The 21,088-nt window shown below is 36.4% G+C and overlaps 1 protein-coding gene across 1 annotated transcript in view; it reads left to right on the top strand.

The window, feature by feature from the left end:
• LOC125834736 (ABC transporter C family member 2-like) overlaps positions 1-21,088 on the top strand; it is a 33,132-nt gene that overhangs the window by 7,120 nt on the left and 4,924 nt on the right. The window contains exons 6-24 of the mRNA XM_049513885.1: positions 2,662-2,776; positions 2,907-2,987; positions 3,114-3,138; positions 5,062-5,118; positions 6,093-6,158; positions 6,625-6,699; positions 7,544-7,651; positions 9,646-9,780; positions 10,910-11,016; positions 11,106-11,199; positions 11,701-11,868; positions 12,759-12,899; positions 15,183-15,383; positions 15,500-15,598; positions 15,738-15,890; positions 16,062-16,453; positions 18,922-19,102; positions 19,266-19,589; positions 20,059-20,815. Coding sequence (XP_049369842.1) covers positions 2,662-2,776; positions 2,907-2,987; positions 3,114-3,138; positions 5,062-5,118; positions 6,093-6,158; positions 6,625-6,699; positions 7,544-7,651; positions 9,646-9,780; positions 10,910-11,016; positions 11,106-11,199; positions 11,701-11,868; positions 12,759-12,899; positions 15,183-15,383; positions 15,500-15,598; positions 15,738-15,890; positions 16,062-16,453; positions 18,922-19,102; positions 19,266-19,589; positions 20,059-20,815 — 3,279 coding nt within the window. The remainder of the gene's footprint in view (positions 1-2,661; positions 2,777-2,906; positions 2,988-3,113; positions 3,139-5,061; positions 5,119-6,092; positions 6,159-6,624; positions 6,700-7,543; positions 7,652-9,645; positions 9,781-10,909; positions 11,017-11,105; positions 11,200-11,700; positions 11,869-12,758; positions 12,900-15,182; positions 15,384-15,499; positions 15,599-15,737; positions 15,891-16,061; positions 16,454-18,921; positions 19,103-19,265; positions 19,590-20,058; positions 20,816-21,088) is intronic.

Below are 21,088 nucleotides of genomic sequence, written 5' to 3'. Positions count from 1 at the left end.
TCTTATATGTGTAGCACCGTGCCATCTTTCCGGTGGCTACTTTTTTTCAAATCTGATTTGCATAGCACCGTGCATTTCTCCGGACTACTTTTTATATTTAATTTGCGTAGTACCGTGGATTTTTCCAACTACTTTCTCATATTTGAGTTGCGTAGCACCTGTATCTTTTCAGGGACTCCTCGTGTTTGATTTGCGTAGTTCCATTCGTCTTTTCGGTGCCTCCTCAAATTTGATTTGCGTAGGGTTGTGCCATCATTCTGGCCCTACCCATATAATTTTTCTTTTTCAGTAGGGTCGTGCCATCAATCCGACTCTATCCATATAATTTCTATCTCTAGTAGGGTCGTGTCATCGTTCTGATCCTACCCTATAATTCTCTTTCTCAGTAGGGTCGTGTCATCATTCCGACCCTACTTGTATAACTTTATTTCTCAGATTGTGACCACTTTTAGCCACCAAATCTAATACTCCAGCGCATGAGCATGTTCTGGTCAGTTTTTCAGTGACTTTCTTGTTTAATATGGACTCATCTATTGATTCCAAGACGATCCATATATTTTACACCAAATTTTGAGCACTTTTCGACAACAACTGCATTGTGAAGAAGTCTATATGGAGAAACCACCTAATTTGTGCTCGGGGGTGTTTAGTAGCCTCGTGTGTTGATTACGTAAGTCACTCTATGGTCTGAAACAATCTTCTCAAGCTTGGTTGGTCCTCGTGTTGTATACATTTGTAACAAGCTAGTTAAATGACTAGTATGCACTAGCTTGAGGGGGAGTGTTAGAATATGAATAGGTTGATTCAATCCTATTTAGAATAGGAATATGAATATGAATAGTAATAGAAATAGGAATAGTAAATAGTATCCTACTTGGTAAAGGATTGTATTGTAGTGTCTATAAATAGCTCTATGTAGTAATGTAGATACAACAATTCAATAATATTCTTCTCCTATGTTTCTCACACCATTTATATGGGTAAATTTTTGTACTATGTCCTTCCTTCCTGGTAATAGAAATTGGTGTACATGACGGTAACATGATCTACTCAGCGATGGCTAAAAACCCTTTTAAGATTTAAATTTTGTTTAAGGAGTCATTGCCGTCCAGGTTCATAGGTTGGGTTTAAATGCTTATAGATAGTTAGACATATATATGCTTGTAACAAGAATAAAATCAAGGGTTGGCTTTAATTTTATATTTGTGTTGGATGGATTTGTGGAAGGTGATAATGTCAGGGAAGTTAATCTTCTCAAATTCACTGACTTTGAAGTGGGGATGGTGACCATACTTGCATTTGGTTTGATGCCTATGATTTGGGTGTTCATCCCTTGAATATTTGTGCCCTCAGATCTATGTGACCATGCTTCTGTAATTTCTTGCTAAGTTGCTCGGACTCTCCAAAAATGTTGCCGCACCCATGTTGGATCCTCAAAAATACACTATTTTTGGAGGATCCGACACGGGTGCGGCTACATTTTTGAAGAGTTCGAGCAACATATATTGCTTGCATTATAGGTGTTGCGTCTTTATATTCTAATTTGCCATGGTTCTGCTGCATCACTGGGAGCAATTGTGAGGGATAACGATTCTAGAACAATCATTTGGTTTGGTTCATTATTACCCTGTGCTCACCCAAAGGGTAGCGGCTGCAGGTTTCCCTTGTCATCAACAAAATATAATTTGGTTTGGTTCATTATTTGTCTGCTCTGCTCCCTAAAAAAAGGAAACTTACCATGGTAGCTAATCTGCTTTAGTTATTACCTCAAAGATGAATCTAAATTTATGTTTCAGAAGATATCTTCTAGATGTGGATCTGGGACATATAGAGCTCTCCATGAAAATGTGAAGTCACACACTTCATGATTGGTAAGAAAAGTGTGCTATGGAAAAGGTCTAAGAGGATGAATCATAATCAAATTTTTTATATGCATGCCTCTCAACAAGGTCACCCAAGATCTATATGGAATTCCATCTGGAAAACACAGGTTCGAAAGGAGGTGTCTTTTTGGAATGGCTGCCTAGAATGCAGCCGTCACAAAAATTTAAGGTAGAAGAGGATTGTTGTGAGCTTGCACTTTATGTGTAAAGTCATAATGAAGATGTATAGCATTTGCATTTGTACTGCTGATGAACAAATGAATTATGGATTTGTCCTTTTTTCTTATTCAGTATACATTGGTATGACCATTCTATACTAAAACTGTAAGAGTATCTCTGGTAAGTGGAGGTTGAAGTAGATAGAAGTATGGAAGCAGGGAAAGTAGGTGTAGGTCCCCTCTTTACTTTTGATTGTTTATTCGGAGAGGAAAGACTAGACAAGGTTCTAAAGCTGTTGACAGTTCTCCATAGAGTGTGAAGAGTTACTTTGTATCTTTATTGTAATTTTAGTGTCAAGAGAAGATACTCTTGCTTATAATAGTTAGATTCTTTTTTGAAGCTTATGGCTAAATCTGTGTATTATAAAGCTGTTGGTTCCATCTTGGTGTGCCTATTAATGCAATTACATTAACTTATTTAAGAAAGAAAAATGTGTATGAGTAACTTATTTAGAAGAAACAGAGGTATAAATGAATGGCATATCTGTAATCAATTTCCCCCTTTCTATCAGCACACAGCTACAAGAGACCTGATATTTGCCGCTCACTTTCTTATGCAGAAATTCTTTTTTCATGGATGAATCCTCTTATGCAACTTGGTTATAAAAGACCATTAACAGAAAAGGATGTGTGGAAACTGGATACTTGGGATCGGACTGAAACTCTAAACAACTCGTAAGGGTGCTCTTTTCTTCTTTCTTCATTTATGATTTCATTTAATCCCAAGAAGCGAATTACTTATTGGGAAAAGAATCAAATTAAATTCGATGAAGCAGATATATTAACACTCTGATAAACTATTTAGGTTTCAAAAGAGTTGGGCAGAGGAGTCTCAAAGACCTAAACCATGGCTTTTACGAGCATTAAACCGAAGTCTTGGAGGAAGGTAAATACGTTGTCTAATGTTTCGTGCTTCTGGTTTGCTGATTATTCTTACATACCAAGATATACATTGCTCAATCAGTTGATATTTTATGTTACTAAGCATTTTGCCATCTTTCAACTTTTGCAGGTTTTGGTGGGGAGGCTTCTGGAAGGTAGTTGGTTCTCCTGTTGCATCCTGTCTGTTTATTAATACTTCTTGAATTTTTTCAGAGAATAATAATCAGAATGCATCACGTAAAAGCTTTATGCTTGTCTGCTTGAACTGTACTTTTATGTTACTAGTTTAAGGAAGTGGGCAAGTTTGATCTTTGGACTTAGGAGGCTCACTTCTGAAACCATATCTATATCTTCTCGTTATTACATTGAATTCTAGAGTACTATGTTGCATGTTTGAATATTGGCTTATGCTTATGTATTAGTAACTGTGCTTTTTGATAGTTGATGCCCAGAAGTACCCATATTTGCAAGGAATGTGCCTTTCCATATTAAAAATTCCCTGATCCTTTAGGGAATTTTGCTAACCTACCACCTTTATGTAGTAGGTTAGCATTGTACTCATTTTTCAACTTCCTTAAATGCCCATAATATTTACAGTCAGCACATAAAATAGGGACTGTTTGGTCTTTCACCAAAATTTTCAATTTCTACCCAATTTCTAGAATCTTAAACTTCCTCGTAACACCAATTGTTTCCCATTGTTCCCGCTGTCTTCCACTCCAATTGTTGCCGCCACGGTCACTGTTATGAAATAAAGTAACAAAGTATCTAATTGTTTACCCATTAAAGAATTTAACTTCTCAGCTACCAATTATTGGTTCTGATGTTTCATGGTAGCAGTAACAACAAACTACAAATACCAATAATATCGAACTCTTCACACCATTGATGGATGCTTCAACTCCATTATTTGTTTCAATGTTGATTTTCATGTCTCAGAATATGATCAGATGTGGCATTACTGATTTGAATTTCACCTGCGCCATTTTGCTTCTGGGTCCAACTCCAATAAACCCATCTCTTAAAGTTATAACTTGTAGAATCCTAGTTTCTGTTATGATGTTTTAGAAGTGCCAAAAATATCCTCTGTAACAATCAGACCCGTCTTGGGAAGGCATTAATGCAGGGTTCTGCAGAGCTTGTGTCGACTGGAATTGCAAAGAAGGAAAGGATATTTTGGTGAAAGACGAAAAACTCCCCACAATTTGTGCTGGAAGGAAGAAAATAAGGGCATTTTGGAGGAAACATAAATGGGTACGGTGCTAACCTACTACATGAATGTAGTAGGTTAGGAAAACCCTATATGTGTGTATACACACACACACACATTATATGTATATATAGCGTGCTTATGGGAGTTATTGTACTTTGATCTTGAAAGAAAACTAGGGACACTAGCCCCCAAGGCCTAGCTTGAGTGGCAAAAAGGTGGAGGATTGTGGCTTAGGTCATAGGTTCAATCCCCACAGCATGCAAAGTGAAGCCCAGTATTTAAGTGGAGAAGGGCGGGCCCATTATCTACCGAGTTTAGAAGGCTGTGATTGGTCCAAAGGGTGGGTCACAAACGGATTTCTCGGTTATCAAAAAAAAAGAAAGAAAGAAAACTAGGGACACTATCAATGAAAGTTAGATCATTTTGTGGAATTTAATGTATATGTAGTAGTAATAATAATAATAATAATTATTATTATTATAATTTTAGATGTATCAATAAGTTTAGATTGCTCGCATCAATAACATAGAGATGTAGGGACACACATTCATGTGCACATGTGTATAATTTTATGTATGCAGCACATTCATAGTTCTATATCTACTCAATTCCTTTTTCCCTTCTCTCTATCACCTTACATAAGTTTTAGCTTTCTGAAGAACGTGTATAGAATATTATGTATTTTTAGTTAATTTGACTTTGTAAACACCAACATCTGTTGTCTGACAAATTTATGTATTTATCTACTGGATCAACTATGAGGCATACTGAAAACATGTTGAAGTTGCACTTGTTTTCTTGCGTTGTGAGTATTTAGTTGAAATACCAAATTTGTAACTTTTTGTTGTTTGTTTCCAACATGTAGATCGGCAATGATGCGTCCCAGTTCATTGGACCACTCATTCTAAACCAACTCTTACAGGTAAAAAACAATTGCACATTCTGCAAATTGATACTTGTAAGGACTTTTAACCAGGCCCCTTTTGTGGCCTGAGAAAAAAGACGGTTTACCAATGTCTTTTAGTATCATATTTTATATTATATTTGCTTTGATGACAAGAGTAGTTGTAGATTGGTGATGAAGTTTTAGTAACTCCTAACAAGTTTTAGGTTCCATCTTAATTTAATCCTTTTATACCTTCACCTTTAAATTTTTTAGAATGATCTCCACCTAACTTATCATGTATTTGGCATTTGGAATGCAGCAGTAAGTACGGAGGTTGTGTGTAAGACAAGAAAAGTGGGTTAAAGGCTGCAGTCTAGATAGTAGGATATGCAAAACACACACATATATTTTTAGTTGGTTTTCATGTATTTGGAGGCAAATAGGGATGTAGTAAGGACATCTCTCTTTGTTCTGATCCTGCAGCAGCCTTGGTGTGATGTGTGGTTCTGTAATAGTTTTATTTGGAACTTTTGGAAAAGTTTTGAAGTGATTACCAACTTTCTAGAAGCCCGAGACTATCACGTAGTTATTGTTATTTTTGGTAATCATCGTTGTTATTACCTCCTTTTTGCTTTGTTTGGCTATAAATCTTATTTTATATGCTTATAAATGAATCTTATTGTTTACTCTTTGAATTGCGATTCATTTTGTTTGTACTTGATATGCATTGATGTGCGTCCTTGGTGTCAGGAACCAAGATGAATTAATATCTTCCCAAAAGTGGTGATGTTGTTCTTTATTGTTTACATTTCTCTGATGTGCATGATCAGGTTAACAAAGTCAATTGCCGCCATTATGTGAAATTAGCTTATATAAGTGGTAGTTTTCAATACAAACAATGTCCATGCTCGACATGACCATGTTTGGAGATGATCTGATTTATGATTTCAGTCTTGTTCTTTTAAAATTTTCTGACATCTAATCACAGTCCTTGTATGTCCATCCAACAGTCTATGCAACGAGGTGATCCAGCATGGATAGGCTACATCTATGCAGTCGCGATTTTTATTGGAGTGGTATGACTACTATACCAACCTGTGGTGGACACACCAAGATACTGACTTGTGCTCATTCGACAATTTTAAAAATAATTTCTTCAGACTGTTTCATTGTACTTTACTCTGTAAAACCAAAACCTTATGCAGTGGAAACATCAAACAATTTGGCATGCTTAAAGGTCCTAGTACTAGTGTTTGATGAACCTATAGTCAGACTTGATGTGTAGCTGCCATATGTTTGTGGGCTTTTTGGTCTGATTTAAAAGAAATTGTATGCAAATAGCTGGAGGCTATATGTCTTAACTTCCTCCACGCTAATGCTCTTTAGTTTTTCCCTTTTTTTACCTACTGAGAGTGTGATTAGGACCTTAGTTTTTCTCTTAAATAACTTTAGCTGACTCTCTTCCTCTCACGGCCTCTGGCTGACGCTATTTCAATATGTAGCTGTGGTTCTGACACTATTTGAGTACAAATTTTCTTCTAGGTGGTTGGTGTTCTCTGTGAAGCGCAGTATTTTCAGAATGTCATGCGTGTTGGATATCGCCTGAGATCTACTTTGGTAATTCAGATTCCTTCTACATTCTATAATCCCCTCTTCTTTGTTTTGCCTAGGTTACATCTAGAGGTGACATTGATTTTTGTATTGTTGAATTATGTGACACAATTTGGATATATCACCAATCTTCTTCGTCCTTCTCTGTTTCCATTTTCTGTGCTCCCTTATATATGAAGTATAATTTCAAGTGATAGTTAGTATTTGTTATGATGCTTATTCTTTTTCCTTTATGTTTTACCTAACATGCAATGCTTGGCTCTCAGATCTTTCTTATTTAGGAGCTATCAGGATTCGTAGGAAGCACCGTCTCCTGTACTTATAATTATGTTTTGGCCACAGTCCTTGTTTATTTGAATTATGTTTTGCCCATAGTCACCTAACACAAAATAGACTGTAGGTATATGCTAATGTTTTGCAATCAAGTAATTTCTTTTACCCATTAAAGCCAATTTCTTTTTTGTCCAATTTTGGTACATTACAGAGGTTCTGTAGAATGTAGATCAATTTCTACACTAAGCATTAAAATTTCCTCGTATTGGAAATACTTTGTCAGGTCATCTGTTGGAACTGTCTTTTAATGTGACTATTGATATGACTTGTGAGTCAAAGTGGCCTCTTGATATGACTTGCATTTATGCATCATCTTGTTGCTTGTTTTTGAGTTATTAGATTAGTTTACTCATTGCTTCTCGCAGACTCCTTATATGTTAACAGCAGCATCTTTCTGTGTCCTTGCTAATATAGAATATAGAACTTATCAACTAGTTCCCATCTAATTCTAGAACTTTATAGATCATTGTTGATGAGCGGGTGGAAGGATTATGATTATGTCCAATTGCTTTTGTAGATTGCAGCAGTTTTCCGGAAGTCTTTGAGGTTGACCCATGAAAGTCGGAAAATTTTTGCATCGGGAAAGATAACCAACTTGATGACAACAGATTCTGAAGCACTTCAGGCATGTTGGTTGTATTACTGCTGATATTATTTGGTTCTGCAGTCTTTTTTTTACAAGTTGAATATTCGATGACATTACTTTCTAGCTGGATAAGAGATTGCCGCACCCGTGTCGGATTTTCCAAATATACACTACTTTTGGCGAATCCGACATGCACCCGTTGACATTTTTGAAGAGTCTGAGCAACATAGCATAACATCACTAAGAAAATGCATACAAAAAATGCTTGAGAATGGACACTTATTGCTTATTTATGAGAGATAAAGTATGCTAGAAGCCCCAACTTGTGGGACTACACTTGGTATGTTGTTGTTGTCATGTAGAAAAATCAATTTACAAAAGTACAAAAAAATTTATGACAATCAAACTGAATCCTTGAAAGTAATTTTGTTTTTCATCTCTCTATCAATATCACAATCATTGCAGGCATGAACCATCCTGAATTAGATGCTATCCAGGAAAATTCAGAATCCTGTCACAGGATATAATTGAATTTACGCACTAAATACATAAGGATAAGATATGTCACTGGAGACTTGCATGGAAATGCATCTTAAGATACTGACTGCTTTGCTTGTGCTAGCTAGTATGTCTTTTGCTAGATCTCAGACTCGATGATAACTCTCCTTTGGGAGCATAGAAGGTTGACTGAATACATTGGCAGATGGAATAAATATTTAAGTTTTTCTTCCTCTATAAGTTTACACTTTCGATGAGGTACACAATTTAACATGGTATAAAAGTACACAGTTTCTGGGTTAAAACTTAAAAGTTCAGTGCGTACCATTACACAGAATACTCCCATATGCGAAAGTTAAAAGAATCAGGTCCATGTGTGCGGGTTGCATTAAGATATATGAATACATAAAATTTGCTTCATTAAAGTTAAAATTTTAAGATGAAATGGTACACCCATCTACTGAACACAATATTATTACCATTTGATGCATTTGTGTACCACCACTGAATGACTTCTTTTGTTTTTGTTTTTCTGAAACTGAATCAGTCAGTAAGATTCCTTGAAATAGAGCAAATATCCAAAGTTCTAAAACAACTTTCACCAATTCCAACTTACAAAACAACCAATATTACTACTATGGCTCCTATAAGAAACCACACTAATCACACCAAAATAGAGTCCCCAACAAAAAAATATCCCTTGGCAACCATAGTAATCATTCTTGTTTTTATTAATGAAGTAAAGAAATTTCATTGATGGCATCAAGAAGATGCAAAATAAAAGAACAGAAGGATGCTAAATTATATAAAAAAAAGGTGTTGGCTCCAAAACATACTAGCTATAGCTCTAGGGAGCTAACAAAATCCAAAAAGGTCTTGGGGGAATTTACAGGGGAGCGCTTGCACCAACTATAGAATAACAAAATACATTTAGACTTGAGTATTGGATTAGTAGTTAATAAACCATCAAAACATCTGCTGTTCCTTTCTTCCCATACTACCCGGGAAAATCATGCTGGAATCGTATTCTAGATTTTCTTGATGGGTTTACCATAGAAAGTTCTACTCTGTCTCTTGAGTGCATACACAACATCAATAGTATTGACCGTCTTCTGATGAGCATGCTCAATATAGGTAACAACATCATGAATCACATTATCTAGAAAATCACTCACGTGTCTCCCTGTAGATAATCCCACTGATATGCTTCACTCCTTCTCTCTGAGCCAAAAGCCTGATGGACTACTTTGTGATACCTTGAGTGTTATCAAGGAGGACCTTACAGTGTCATTTTTCTCTTCTATTTCCCAATCATTTTCCTTCCTTTTCTGCTACCCTACATGTTTTCTCAACCATGAATTTCTCTGAAATTGAAGTTCTGGATCTCATAGGGTGTGTAAAGAGATGGCAGTGAACATCCTTGTACGAAGATGATGCATATCCTATTAATTTCTCTGTGCCTAGACTAATTAAAATCCCGTTTTAGATGTGATTGTTTTGCTGTGTTGACATTGGTGCCTTTCTTATTTCTCCAGCAAATATGTCAGTCACTTCATACTATTTGGTCAGCTCCTCTTCGGATCATTGTTGCATTGGTTCTTCTTTACCAGCTTTTGGGGGTTGCAGCTCTTATTGGTGCACTTTTGTTGGTTCTTATGTTTCCCATACAGGTAAGGAGCTTTACTTTTCCTCTTCTCACTTTACAACATTTGAACATTTGTCTTGAAGATATTTCCACTTTTTTATTTTGTACCTGAATTTGGAGGATAATGCTTAGGAGAGCACTTTCTAGGAACAAGAAGAAAAGGAGTTGTTTCTGTAATTAAAGGCAAATGCTTTTACACCCGAGTTCTTTCGGATCATGTGCTTATGCTAATAGGATTATCCAAAATGGTTTTTATTCAGTTGAAGGTTATCAAATATAATATAATTATGCAATAGGGGAAACAGCCCATACAATTTGTATAAAGATAATAGATAATTTTACTCAACATGGGTCATTGTGAAAGTCATTTACATGACTGGAATATGACATGTGTTCAAAAACTACTCTAGTAAATCATTTAAAGTAATAGTGGTTACTTTTAAGGCACCGACAAATATCTTAATGGCTAAAGTATCACTTGTGCCCAAGAAAACCGGTCTGATGCAATCCTGTACAGTAAAGGAGGAGGTTCACATATGAGTGCTTGATGTTGAGGGTATTTAGTGAGAGATTGTGATGGATACAAGTAACAGCTCTATTTTCCATGTTGACTGGAATCAAAGGTGCTGATTGTAGGGTATTGATGGTTCATATGTTTGAAGTAAAGAATTTCCTATGCAGACGTAGAATATCCTTTAGCAGGACTTGTACCCTAATATATCCATTACCCGTAGTTTGAGCAGGACTTGTACCCTATTATATCCATTACCTGTAGTTTGAAAAGTCTCGCCCATAATTTCACTGGTAAAGGATTCACCTGCCTTATATCGCTCAGAATAGATTGCATACTCTTTTTTGTTTGTGGAATAGCTTGTAATTCAGGATCTACTGGATACATTTATCAAAGAAATTCTTAATTTACCTGATTAAAAAAAAGGACTGCATAGAATTTAGGTACAAAACTATTTAATTCTTGTAAATTCAGTGTTCATTTTCTTTTTCTACTTGTTCCATTTTTTGTGCGTTTAAAGTATGCACAACTATTCTTGATATCCTCCATTCCCATGTCACAGGATTGTCTTGCTATTTTCCTTTTCTTTTTTGATAAGTTCTCTTGCTATCGTCTTTAATGAAAAAATATTTGGGTTATGCAGACATTTGTAATAAGCAAGATGCAGAAACTGACGAAAGAAGGATTACAGCGAACAGACAAGAGAATTGGTCTCATGAATGAAGTATTGGCTGCAATGGACACAGTCAAGTATAGTTCATTCGCAGAAGCATGCTTGAAACCCTTAAATGTACTATCCAGTTCAATGATTTATAACTGTAGTGATATGAATTTTTCAGATCTTATGCATGGGAGAATAGTTTCCAGTCCAAGGTTCAAGATGTTCGAAATGAGGAGCTGTCTTGGTATAGGAAAGCACAATTACTAGGAGCGGTATGTTGTGAGACTTTTCTGTTTCAAATTAACCAGAAGCATGAATTGTGTTTTTTTCAGAAAGGAAATATTATTGTGCCTTCTGTGGAGGTTAAGCAGAGTTGCAATATGTTGTATTACCCCAAGAGTAAAGCTTGAATCAACTATACTACCCCTCATTATGGTGCTCGGGATCTTAAAAATTAACACCAGGTGCATGTTTGGTACTCCAAAAGTAGTCCTTTTTTTGGAGGATCCGACACAGATGCGGTAGCATTTTGGGAGTGTCGAGTAGCATCATGCCCCTAACCTAAGACCATATATTTACACATTTATTTGTATATAAACAAAACTGCCTGAATGCAAACAGTTTGCTTCACCTTGGCACACAGCTGGTCCTTGCTGTTAGAAGAAAGGAATACCAATACTGCTATTGAAAAATTACTTATCATTCTTGATTTCTCCTTCATTTTTTTCCTCTTGACTTGAGTCTGATATCCTCTTTGTTTTTATTCATTTCAGTTAAATAGCTTCATTCTGAACAGTATTCCTGTTGTGGTGATTGTCATCTCATTTGGCGTGTTCTCCCTACTCGGAGGAGATCTAACACCAGCAAGGGCATTTACATCTCTATCGTTGTTCGCAGTGTTGCGTTTTCCGCTCTTCATGCTTCCTAATATAATAACACAGGTTCTCTTTGTCAAATGTTTATTCACATTCTGATACGGGATATAAATAGCGTCACCGCCTTTTCAATTATTGAAGAACTCTCGATTTGCTGGATCTGTTTTTGAAGAATCCCTGTTGTATCATTTATTCTAGCCTGTTAGAAGATAGACTAATTGGTAGTTCATTCGTCGTGCTTGAGTATTGTTTCATTTTCTATACAATCAAATGTCTCACCTAAAACCACCCCTCCCCATGAAAATAAAGAAAAAGGGGAGAATTGAACAAATTGTTTGTCATTTCTAACCATCTTAATTTTAGGTCATAGCTAAAATTAGCCAGCAGTGAGGTCATTATCAGATACTAATGTTATGTGTTTAGGCGAATAATGTTTAGATGCCAGAGACTTGTCCTTTTGAAAACTCGCCATAATGGCCAATAACTAACTTTTTTAATCACCAAATATATTGTCGGATGCGCTGATGTGTTCATTTTTATTCTACCTTATTGGCTTATCACCAAAAAGTTGGCTGGTTAAATATGTCACCTTTAAGTCTCTGATTTAAAAATAAAATAAATTATTCCACCTTTTCATTCTTGCTTGACCTTTTTCTATTCTGTAAGATTATAACAATGTTAGTTTTTCTTTTTACTCAAGAATTGTTGTGGTGACAATATTTCGTATGCACTTCGTACTTCATTAATTCTATTGAGTTGTACAATAACAGCGAAACATTCAATGCATTTTGAGAAAAGAGGAACTAGCATTCTTTTTTTCCTTTTCCTCTTTTTTTCTCTTTGAACTTTTTCTTAAATTTTTTACATGAGCAAGGGAAAGCAAAATCTATGGGATCATCCTTCATTCAGCTGTTTGTTTAATTTACATAGTTCCACATATGTTCTGCATTTTGCAGGTTGTTAATGCAAACGTATCGTTGAAACGTCTAGAAGAGCTTCTCTTAGCTGAAGAGAGGATACTTCTTCCAAATCCACCTCTTGAGCCTGGACTTCCAGCAATTTCAATCAAGAATGGATGCTTTTCATGGGAATCAAAGGTTTGCAGATTAGTCAATGTCTTTTGTTGCCAGGAAAAAAATACACTTAGTTGCAAACAAAATTATGGTAGCCTTTAGCTGCATCCTATGTTTTTTCACATAAACAGAAGTGGCTAAAGACATAACATATACTTATCAGAAGGAAGAAAAGAATAAAGTATAAGTAGATATACATTTGTTCATAAATAGGTACACCTCCCTCTTTCCCCTTTTCTTGTTTTTGTTAAAGAATGACAAAAGTCCACATTGGTGGTTAATGAGATGGGTGGACTCTTTATAAGGCTTGGGCAATCCTCCTCCCTTTGAGCTAGCTTTTGGGGTGTGAGTTAGGCCTAAAACCTAATTTAACATGGTATCAGAGCAGGACCCATCTCACCCAATGTTGGGGTCCTCCAAAAATCAAAATACCCACGCACCAGATGTTAAGCACTGGGCGTGAGGTGGGGTGTTAAAGAATGACAAAAGTCCCACATTGGTGGTTAATGAGATGGGTGGACTCTTTATAAGGCTTGTGCAATCCTCCTCCCTTTGAGCTAGCTTTTGGAGTGTGAGTTAGGCCTAAGACCTAATTTAACAATTTTCTTCCTCTCTTTAAGGAATCTGTTCATAGCTTCATATGAAAATCCTATCCTTCTCCGGAAACCTTACATATCTTGCATAATTGTTTTTGCTTTCCTGAAAGATCCTCTCCAAGTAATTTAATTCCTTTTTCAATACACTATGAGATATTTTGAGAACAAGAGCTGCTCTATGGAGAAGATGAAGCTGACATGTTTAGCTCCTTTCTACTTTTGGTGTAAACATAAATATCCTCATGAAGATGAGGATATCCCTAGTATCTTAGAGTCCTTAATGAGTTCATAGGAAAACAACAATACTTTTGTATTTCTGATTGTAAGTATTTACTGGAATACGTCCTGAGTAGTCCTGTTTATAATACAAGTTAGCTTTTTTTTTTTTTTTGAGAATTGGTAAACATTGTATTCTTCAGCATTAAGGAAATGCTGGGGACCTTAAAAATTCAGAAAAGAACAAAAAGCATAATACTTACAAGGATCCTAAGAGTTCTAAAAGTTGATCTGAATCCTCTAATCCTATCTCTTTACACCAAAATATAGAGATACAATGCAATTCCATTTAACCTTGTGAATGGAATTGGATATATCTTCAAAATTCCTACTATTCCTCTCCTTCCACACTGTCCACCAAATGCAATGTGGAATCAAATTCCACCAGGTCTTCTGTCTCTTGCTACCTCCTCTCCTGATCCAACAACTAAGTAAATCAGTTGTATGTTCGGGCATAGTCCATTTCACTTCTAAATAGTTGAGAAACATGGACCAAATTTCTCAAAAAATACACTATGACCTCAACTATTTACTTCCACAATCACGACTACTTGGTAGCACATTATACATTGTTAATGAATTTGGTTCTCGTCATTCTTTGGGGAACAAATAAAATTTGAACATTATCTGGTACTGCAGCTCCTTGGAATTGATCTGGTATGCTGGGAAGTGATGTGGATGGAGTATGCTTGAGCAAATAGCTTGTTGCTTTGTGATTTAGCCATGGTGTCCTAAGAGAATGATGCTATCTTCAACCTTACCCTTGTCAAAAAAAAAAGAAAATAGAATGATGCTATCTTGTACCACATTTAGTTAGGTGCAGGATATTTGTGTGAGGAATAAAGGAGAAAAGTGTTATTGAATTGTGCTGACTACATTATTTACCCAATAAATAAATAAATTTGCTGACTACATTATTAAACTGAGCCCTATTCATAACTACATTATGTTTTTTTCCATGTAGCAAACTATATGCAATCTTATTCCTATTCCACTTCTAACCCTACCCCTCAAGCTAGTGCATATAAGTCATATGTATCGAGCTTGTTATAGACGTAACTTATATGAGGGAACAATGAGGGACTTGGTGAAAATATGTGCAAGTTGATCACCTGACTTCAAAAATTTCGTAACATCTCCTAAGAGTATCTTTAATCTGACGAAGTGACAATCAATTTCAATGTGCTTAGTCCTTTCATAAAATACTGGATTTGATGCAATATGAAGGGCCGTATGATTATTACACATAAGTTCCATCTAATTGATTTCTCCAAATTTTAGTTCTTTGAGCAATTGTTTAATCCAAACTAGCTAACAACATGATATGATCATTGCTCGATATTTTGCTTCTGCACTAGATCGAGATTCTGCATTCTGTTCCTTTTTTTGCTAAATTTGGAAATTAGTGGACTTACTGTTATCTTGCAATGTGCAGGCAGAAAAACCAACATTGTCAAATATCAATTTGGATATCCCAGTTGGTAGTTTGGTAGCTATTGTTGGGGGCACTGGAGAAGGAAAGACATCGCTAATCTCGGCAATGCTTGGAGAGGTTCCTGCCATTACTGATTCAATGGTTGTCATAAGAGGAACAGTTGCTTATGTACCACAAGTTTCATGGATTTTTAATGCAACAGTAAGTGCCCTGTCTAAGCGTAACATACTTAGGCGTGAAGGTTCATCTTATAGGCGCTTTTGACTAAAGATATTTGGTATCGTATATCACTTGAAGTGCATATTTACGTTCTACAGGTACGTGAAAACATACTGTTTGGTTCTGCAATTGATGCTGCAAGGTATGATAGGGCCATCGATGTGACCGCATTGCGGCATGACCTTGAATTGCTTCCAGTAAGCTTACCTGCAAAAGTTATCTAATCAATATATTTTAGATAGTTATCTTCCTTATGATCTTTTTTTGTTTTTATTTTTCAACAAGGACAATCTTTCTCTAGTGTCTTGCTCAACTTTTAATTGCGTTTTGGTCTAGGGTGGTGATCTCACTGAAATTGGTGAGCGGGGTGTCAATATTAGTGGAGGGCAGAAGCAACGAGTTTCCATGGCTAGGGCTGTTTATTCTGATTCTGATGTTTGCATATTTGACGACCCTTTAAGTGCTTTGGATGCTGATGTGGGCCGTCAGGTAACCATTTTACTTTGATGAAAACATGAGGGATCCAAAGCAAGATTCTTTCACTTTTTGTTTTTGTTACATTTTCCTGATGCAGTATGTTTCTGAAATGTTTTGACTATATAGTTTTGTGGCAACTGTAATTCCTATGTATAAACACTTGTTGTAATGTATGATTACCAGGTTTTTGAAAGGTGCATCAAGGGAGAACTGAAAGGAAAAACCAGAGTTTTAGTCACAAACCAGCTACACTTTCTTTCACAAGTGGACAAAATCATACTGGTGCATGATGGTATGGTGAAAGAGGAAGGAACCTTTGAATATCTCTCAAATAACGGGATACTATTTCAGAAACTGATGGAAAATGCGGGGAAAATGGAAGAGTATACAGAAGAGAAGGAAAATGATGATGATGAAAATGACAATGACAATGACAAATCTTCAAAACCTGTTGTTAATGGTGAAACCACTGGGGTAGCTAAAGAAGTTGGAAAAGATAAGAAAGAAGGAAAATCTGTTCTTATCAAGCAAGAGGAACGGGAAACTGGTGTAGTGAGCTCGAATGTTCTAATGAGGTAAGATCGATACTGGCTAAAGTTTATACAACCTTTTCAGTTTTCTACATAAATCTATGTGTGTGTGTGTATGTATATATATGTGTGTATATACACACACACACACACACATATATATACATAGAGAGAGAGAGAGAGAGAGGAAGGGGATTTCAGTTTGTGTGGAGGTAGCTAAACACTTTTCAATACTAAGACACTCGTGTAGAAAAGGTTTCACAGGCAATCATTTCCGGTATTTATTATCTTGACTGATAAATTTGCTTAACTGTGAGTTCCATATCCAATCTTTAAGTGAAAAACTAGTTTACCTGAAGCTGTTGGGGTTTCTTTGGCATAAAATAGTTGTATTTAGGCTTAATACAAAGAGCTCTCATTTCATTCTATCCTGATATGCTTTATGTGTCAAGAATGAGGACTACATATTAAAGCTTTTGTCCAGTTTGAAGACAGTTTTTTTTTTAATAACCGTGGTGTCCGGGCCAGCTTGCATGCACCTGGACTAATTTCATGAGATATTGTCATGTCCCAAAAATACCCCATTGACGTGATTGGCGCCCGACACACACCACTGGTCAGGCGAGCCCAATTTCCCTACCATAACCATTATTTTGCAGCATTTAACCAATTGAATAAGTCCCAAACAGTATGATATTAATCACTAACAATTAGGTTCTTAAAAATATTATTTTAAAACTCTTACCCAAATCCCACACTAAACCATGGAGCATCTAAGAGAATTACAAAAGACCAAGACCCGCATGTGAAATCCCAAAAGTAATGACATCAACAAATAAATGATAAAGACGCTTCTGGTAGCCTCCACAAACAATGCGACTGTTCACCTCAATAAATAGATCAACTCTAGCGAACTCGTCAACTGTAAGCTTCGTTGTCACCAATAGTATCTGCATGGACATGCAAGTAAGCAGTGAGTTATACGTAAATATATCCCAGTAGGATCCTCAACCCTTTGAGTACTCCTAGAACAAGTTCTAGAAAATACAAGCACGCAACGAGCACAAAAATAATATACACATGAATTATATCATAATGTAATACTCAATAAGGTCCAAAGAAAAGTGCAGCTGGCACACATATCTTAACATAATTTACACTGAGGACTTGCCATAAACAACAGTGAGGGAAATTAACACAACGCCCCAACAATCCACGGCAACATATATAATGCCCCCAAAGTATACCCCAACATGTTTAGCCCCCTAACATATCATGGCAGGATGTGTATGCCCCAAACATATTATGGCAGCATGTGTATGCCCCTAATTTATAGTATATATAGCACAACAACGAAGGAATGATACCAACGCCATGGCACAAGGCCACACCACAATTCACTTATTAAATACTTTAATATTTTGTCACAAAACAATACATTTGCGGTTGGTCAAAGACCATCAATTTTTGCCAAGCACATGCTTGTCCAAACACATGGACTAACATACAAAACACATTTTTAAAGTAGGTTTTGAAAAGCAAATATCAAAGCTTACCGTCTCACTTACCTCTAATTAACAACTCAAGCACCCTTTTTTGATAAAGCAGAACTACGCTCTTGGATCACGTAAATTACATAAAAACGGATTTAGAATGGTCAAAAACCCTTGGGTGAAAATTCTCTTTATTTTTGGAGCCAGTCGAATCCATGGTCAAAGGTTAACCCAAAAAGTCAACTCCAGTCAGCGGGTCAGATTTCCCAAACCATGACCACAACCAGATTTTCATCGGTGAGATGATTCTAGGACACTAATCCAAAATCATTTTTTTGTAGCATTTTCCCTTTGAAATCAATGATTGAAGTTGAAGAAACCTAGGACTAAGCTTTCTCAATTCCTCGTAATTTCTTCATGTTTCCACCGTAAAAATCTTCTCATAATCACATAATAAACTAAAATAACAGATTAGAGTCATTACCTTGATACTTTGGGTTGAAAATCCCTATTTCTCTCTCTGCTTTTCTCCATTTTTTCTCCCTTTCTTTTCGTTTCTCTCACTATGTTTTCCTCTTTTTCTTTTCTTGTGTTCTGCGTCTGCCAATTTTTAATTTCTCACGTCTTTAGCTCTTTTTCCTTTTTGAGCTTGGGCCACTCTTTTTTCTTACTTTTCTCGATTCTCATTTTCTTTTCTTTTATTTAAATTATCAAATAAACCTTAAAATGTGGATTATTATAGATAAAGCTACCTCCTACCAGCAACAAAAAAATAACTTGATGTTTTTGTCTCCGCTAGGATTTGAACAGTCAATGAAATCTTCTCCATGGAAAATTTTCTTTTAAACAGAAGTGCCCCTTGTTGCTTTACTATTTTTATAGGGAGAATCAAACTAATTCTTCAAATTAGAGCAAATTTTAAAGAAGTTACATTCTTTGTTATACATCAGCATTTTCCAAGCCTATTGTTATCACATGCCTTTGTGTACTGATTTAGATTGTTTTCAACTCATGTTGCAGGTACAAAAATGCTTTGGGAGGTTCTTGGGTGGTTCTTGTTCTATTTATGTGCTATTTCTTGATAGAAGCTCTCCGTGTTGGGAGTAGCACATGGTTAAGTTTTTGGACTGACCAAAGTAGTTCAACGAGATATAGTGCTGGCTTTTACAATCTGATTTATTCACTTTTGTCTCTTGGTCAAGTATGTAATCATTAGCTCATAGCTTTTGTCTGTCTCTGTTTTCTTCCTACTGATTCAAGATATTTTTGATATTCTTGTATGCTGAATAAGTCAGTAGACTTCATTATCTAACGAAGGGGAATTTTTTTTCTTCTAAATATTGTCTATATTATTTGCATATCAGGTTATGGTAACTCTCATGAATTCATTTTGGCTGATCACATCGAGTCTTTATGCCGCCAAGATGTTGCATGATGCTATGCTTAATTCTATTTTAAGAGCTCCAATGGTCTTCTTCCACACAAATCCACTTGGGAGGATTATCAACAGGTTTGCCAAGGATATAGGGGACATAGATAGAAGTGTTGCACCCTTTGTAAGCATGTTCCTGGGCCAGGTGTTTCAGCTTATCTCAACATTTGTCCTAATTGGTATAGTGAGTACCATGTCTTTATGGGCAATAATGCCGTTGTTGGTCCTTTTTTACGGAGCCTATTTATATTATCAGGTATGTGGAAAACTAATACTCTATCTTTTATATTTCATGTTTCTGAGATCTAATTTCAACTGTTTTATAATAATGTGTCCAGTATGCTCATGCGTTCATTTTATTGAGATCTAAGCATGAGGTTACTCTTTCTGAATAAAAACTAGCAATTGTCATTACTCAGGATGCATCACACATACTTGGTCCATAATTTCGTTTAATTATCATGCCCATACTATTTGAATAAAGTTGCACCCTGACATGTCCTGGTCATGTTATGTGCCATGTTTGAGTCCTCTAGTGGAGGGGAGTGAAAATAATCTTGGTTAATGAAAATGGATATGTTACCTTAACTTGTGTCTGGCTGATTGCAATTGGTGGATGGATTAACTTCAATTAAGCCTCCCCTTTGGTTTTTTCACTTTGATTTTTGTCCCTTTTCTATTTTAATTCTACTTATTATTCGCTCAAAACAACCTGTAACTTGCAGAGCACTGCTCGTGAGGTGAAGCGTTTGGATTCCATCTCCAGGTCTCCTGTCTATGCACAATTTGGTGAAGCGCTAAATGGTCTTGCAACTATTCGTGCATATAAAGCTTATGATCGAATGGCCAACATCAATGGGAAGTCAGTGGATAACAATATCAGGTTTACACTTGTGACCATGAGTGGAAATCGATGGCTTGCGATCCGTCTGGAGACTGTAGGGGGTGTTATGATCTGGCTTACCGCAACATTTGCTGTGATGCAGAATGGAAGGGCAGAAAACCAGGAGGCCTTTGCCTCAACAATGGGTTTGCTTCTCAGTTATGCCCTTAATATCACAAGCTTGTTAACTGCTGTACTGAGACTTGCAAGTTTGGCTGAGAATAGCTTAAATGCCGTCGAGCGAGTTGGAACGTATATAGAGTTACCATCAGAAGGTCCATCCATAATTGAGGGCAGTCGTCCTCCTCCTGGATGGCCTTCAGCAGGATCCATTCAATTTGAGAACGTTGTCTTACGTTACAGGCCCGAACTTCCTCCTGTTCTGCATGGTATATCCTTCACAATTTCTCCGAGTGACAAAGTCGGAGTAGTTGGCAGGACTGGAGCTGGAAAATCTAGCATGTTTAATGCTTTGTTCCGACTTGTAGAACTTGAAAGAGGAAGGATATTAATAGATGGTTTTGATGTTTCAAAGTTTGGACTTACAGATCTACGGAAGGTTCTTGGTATTATACCGCAAGCACCAGTTTTGTTCTCAGGTATTATTTTGTATTTGTTTTCTGTCTCCAATTTTCTGTGGATGGAGGTTTGTCTTTATAGATGTCATTATCTTTATAGTTCAAATCAAGTTGCTTGAAGATAATCATGCACATGTGATTCTGCTATTGGGCTGGACACACTTGTTACTGAACTGTGAACAGGCTTCTGGAGAGTAAAATGCTAGCGACTTCTAGGAAGTATATTGTCAACCTTCCACATTCTGTCTGTTTCCCGTCTGACTTAAGTCTATCTTGATCCACAAAGCCCATGGA

Source organism: Solanum verrucosum, unplaced genomic scaffold (assembly GCF_900185275.1).
Source record: "Solanum verrucosum unplaced genomic scaffold, falcon-dt-bn FXZP01000149.1, whole genome shotgun sequence".
NCBI classification, from domain to species: Eukaryota; Viridiplantae; Streptophyta; class Magnoliopsida; order Solanales; family Solanaceae; genus Solanum; species Solanum verrucosum.
Note: the sequence above shows the minus strand (reverse complement) of the source record. Positions and strands in the feature narration are given on the sequence as shown.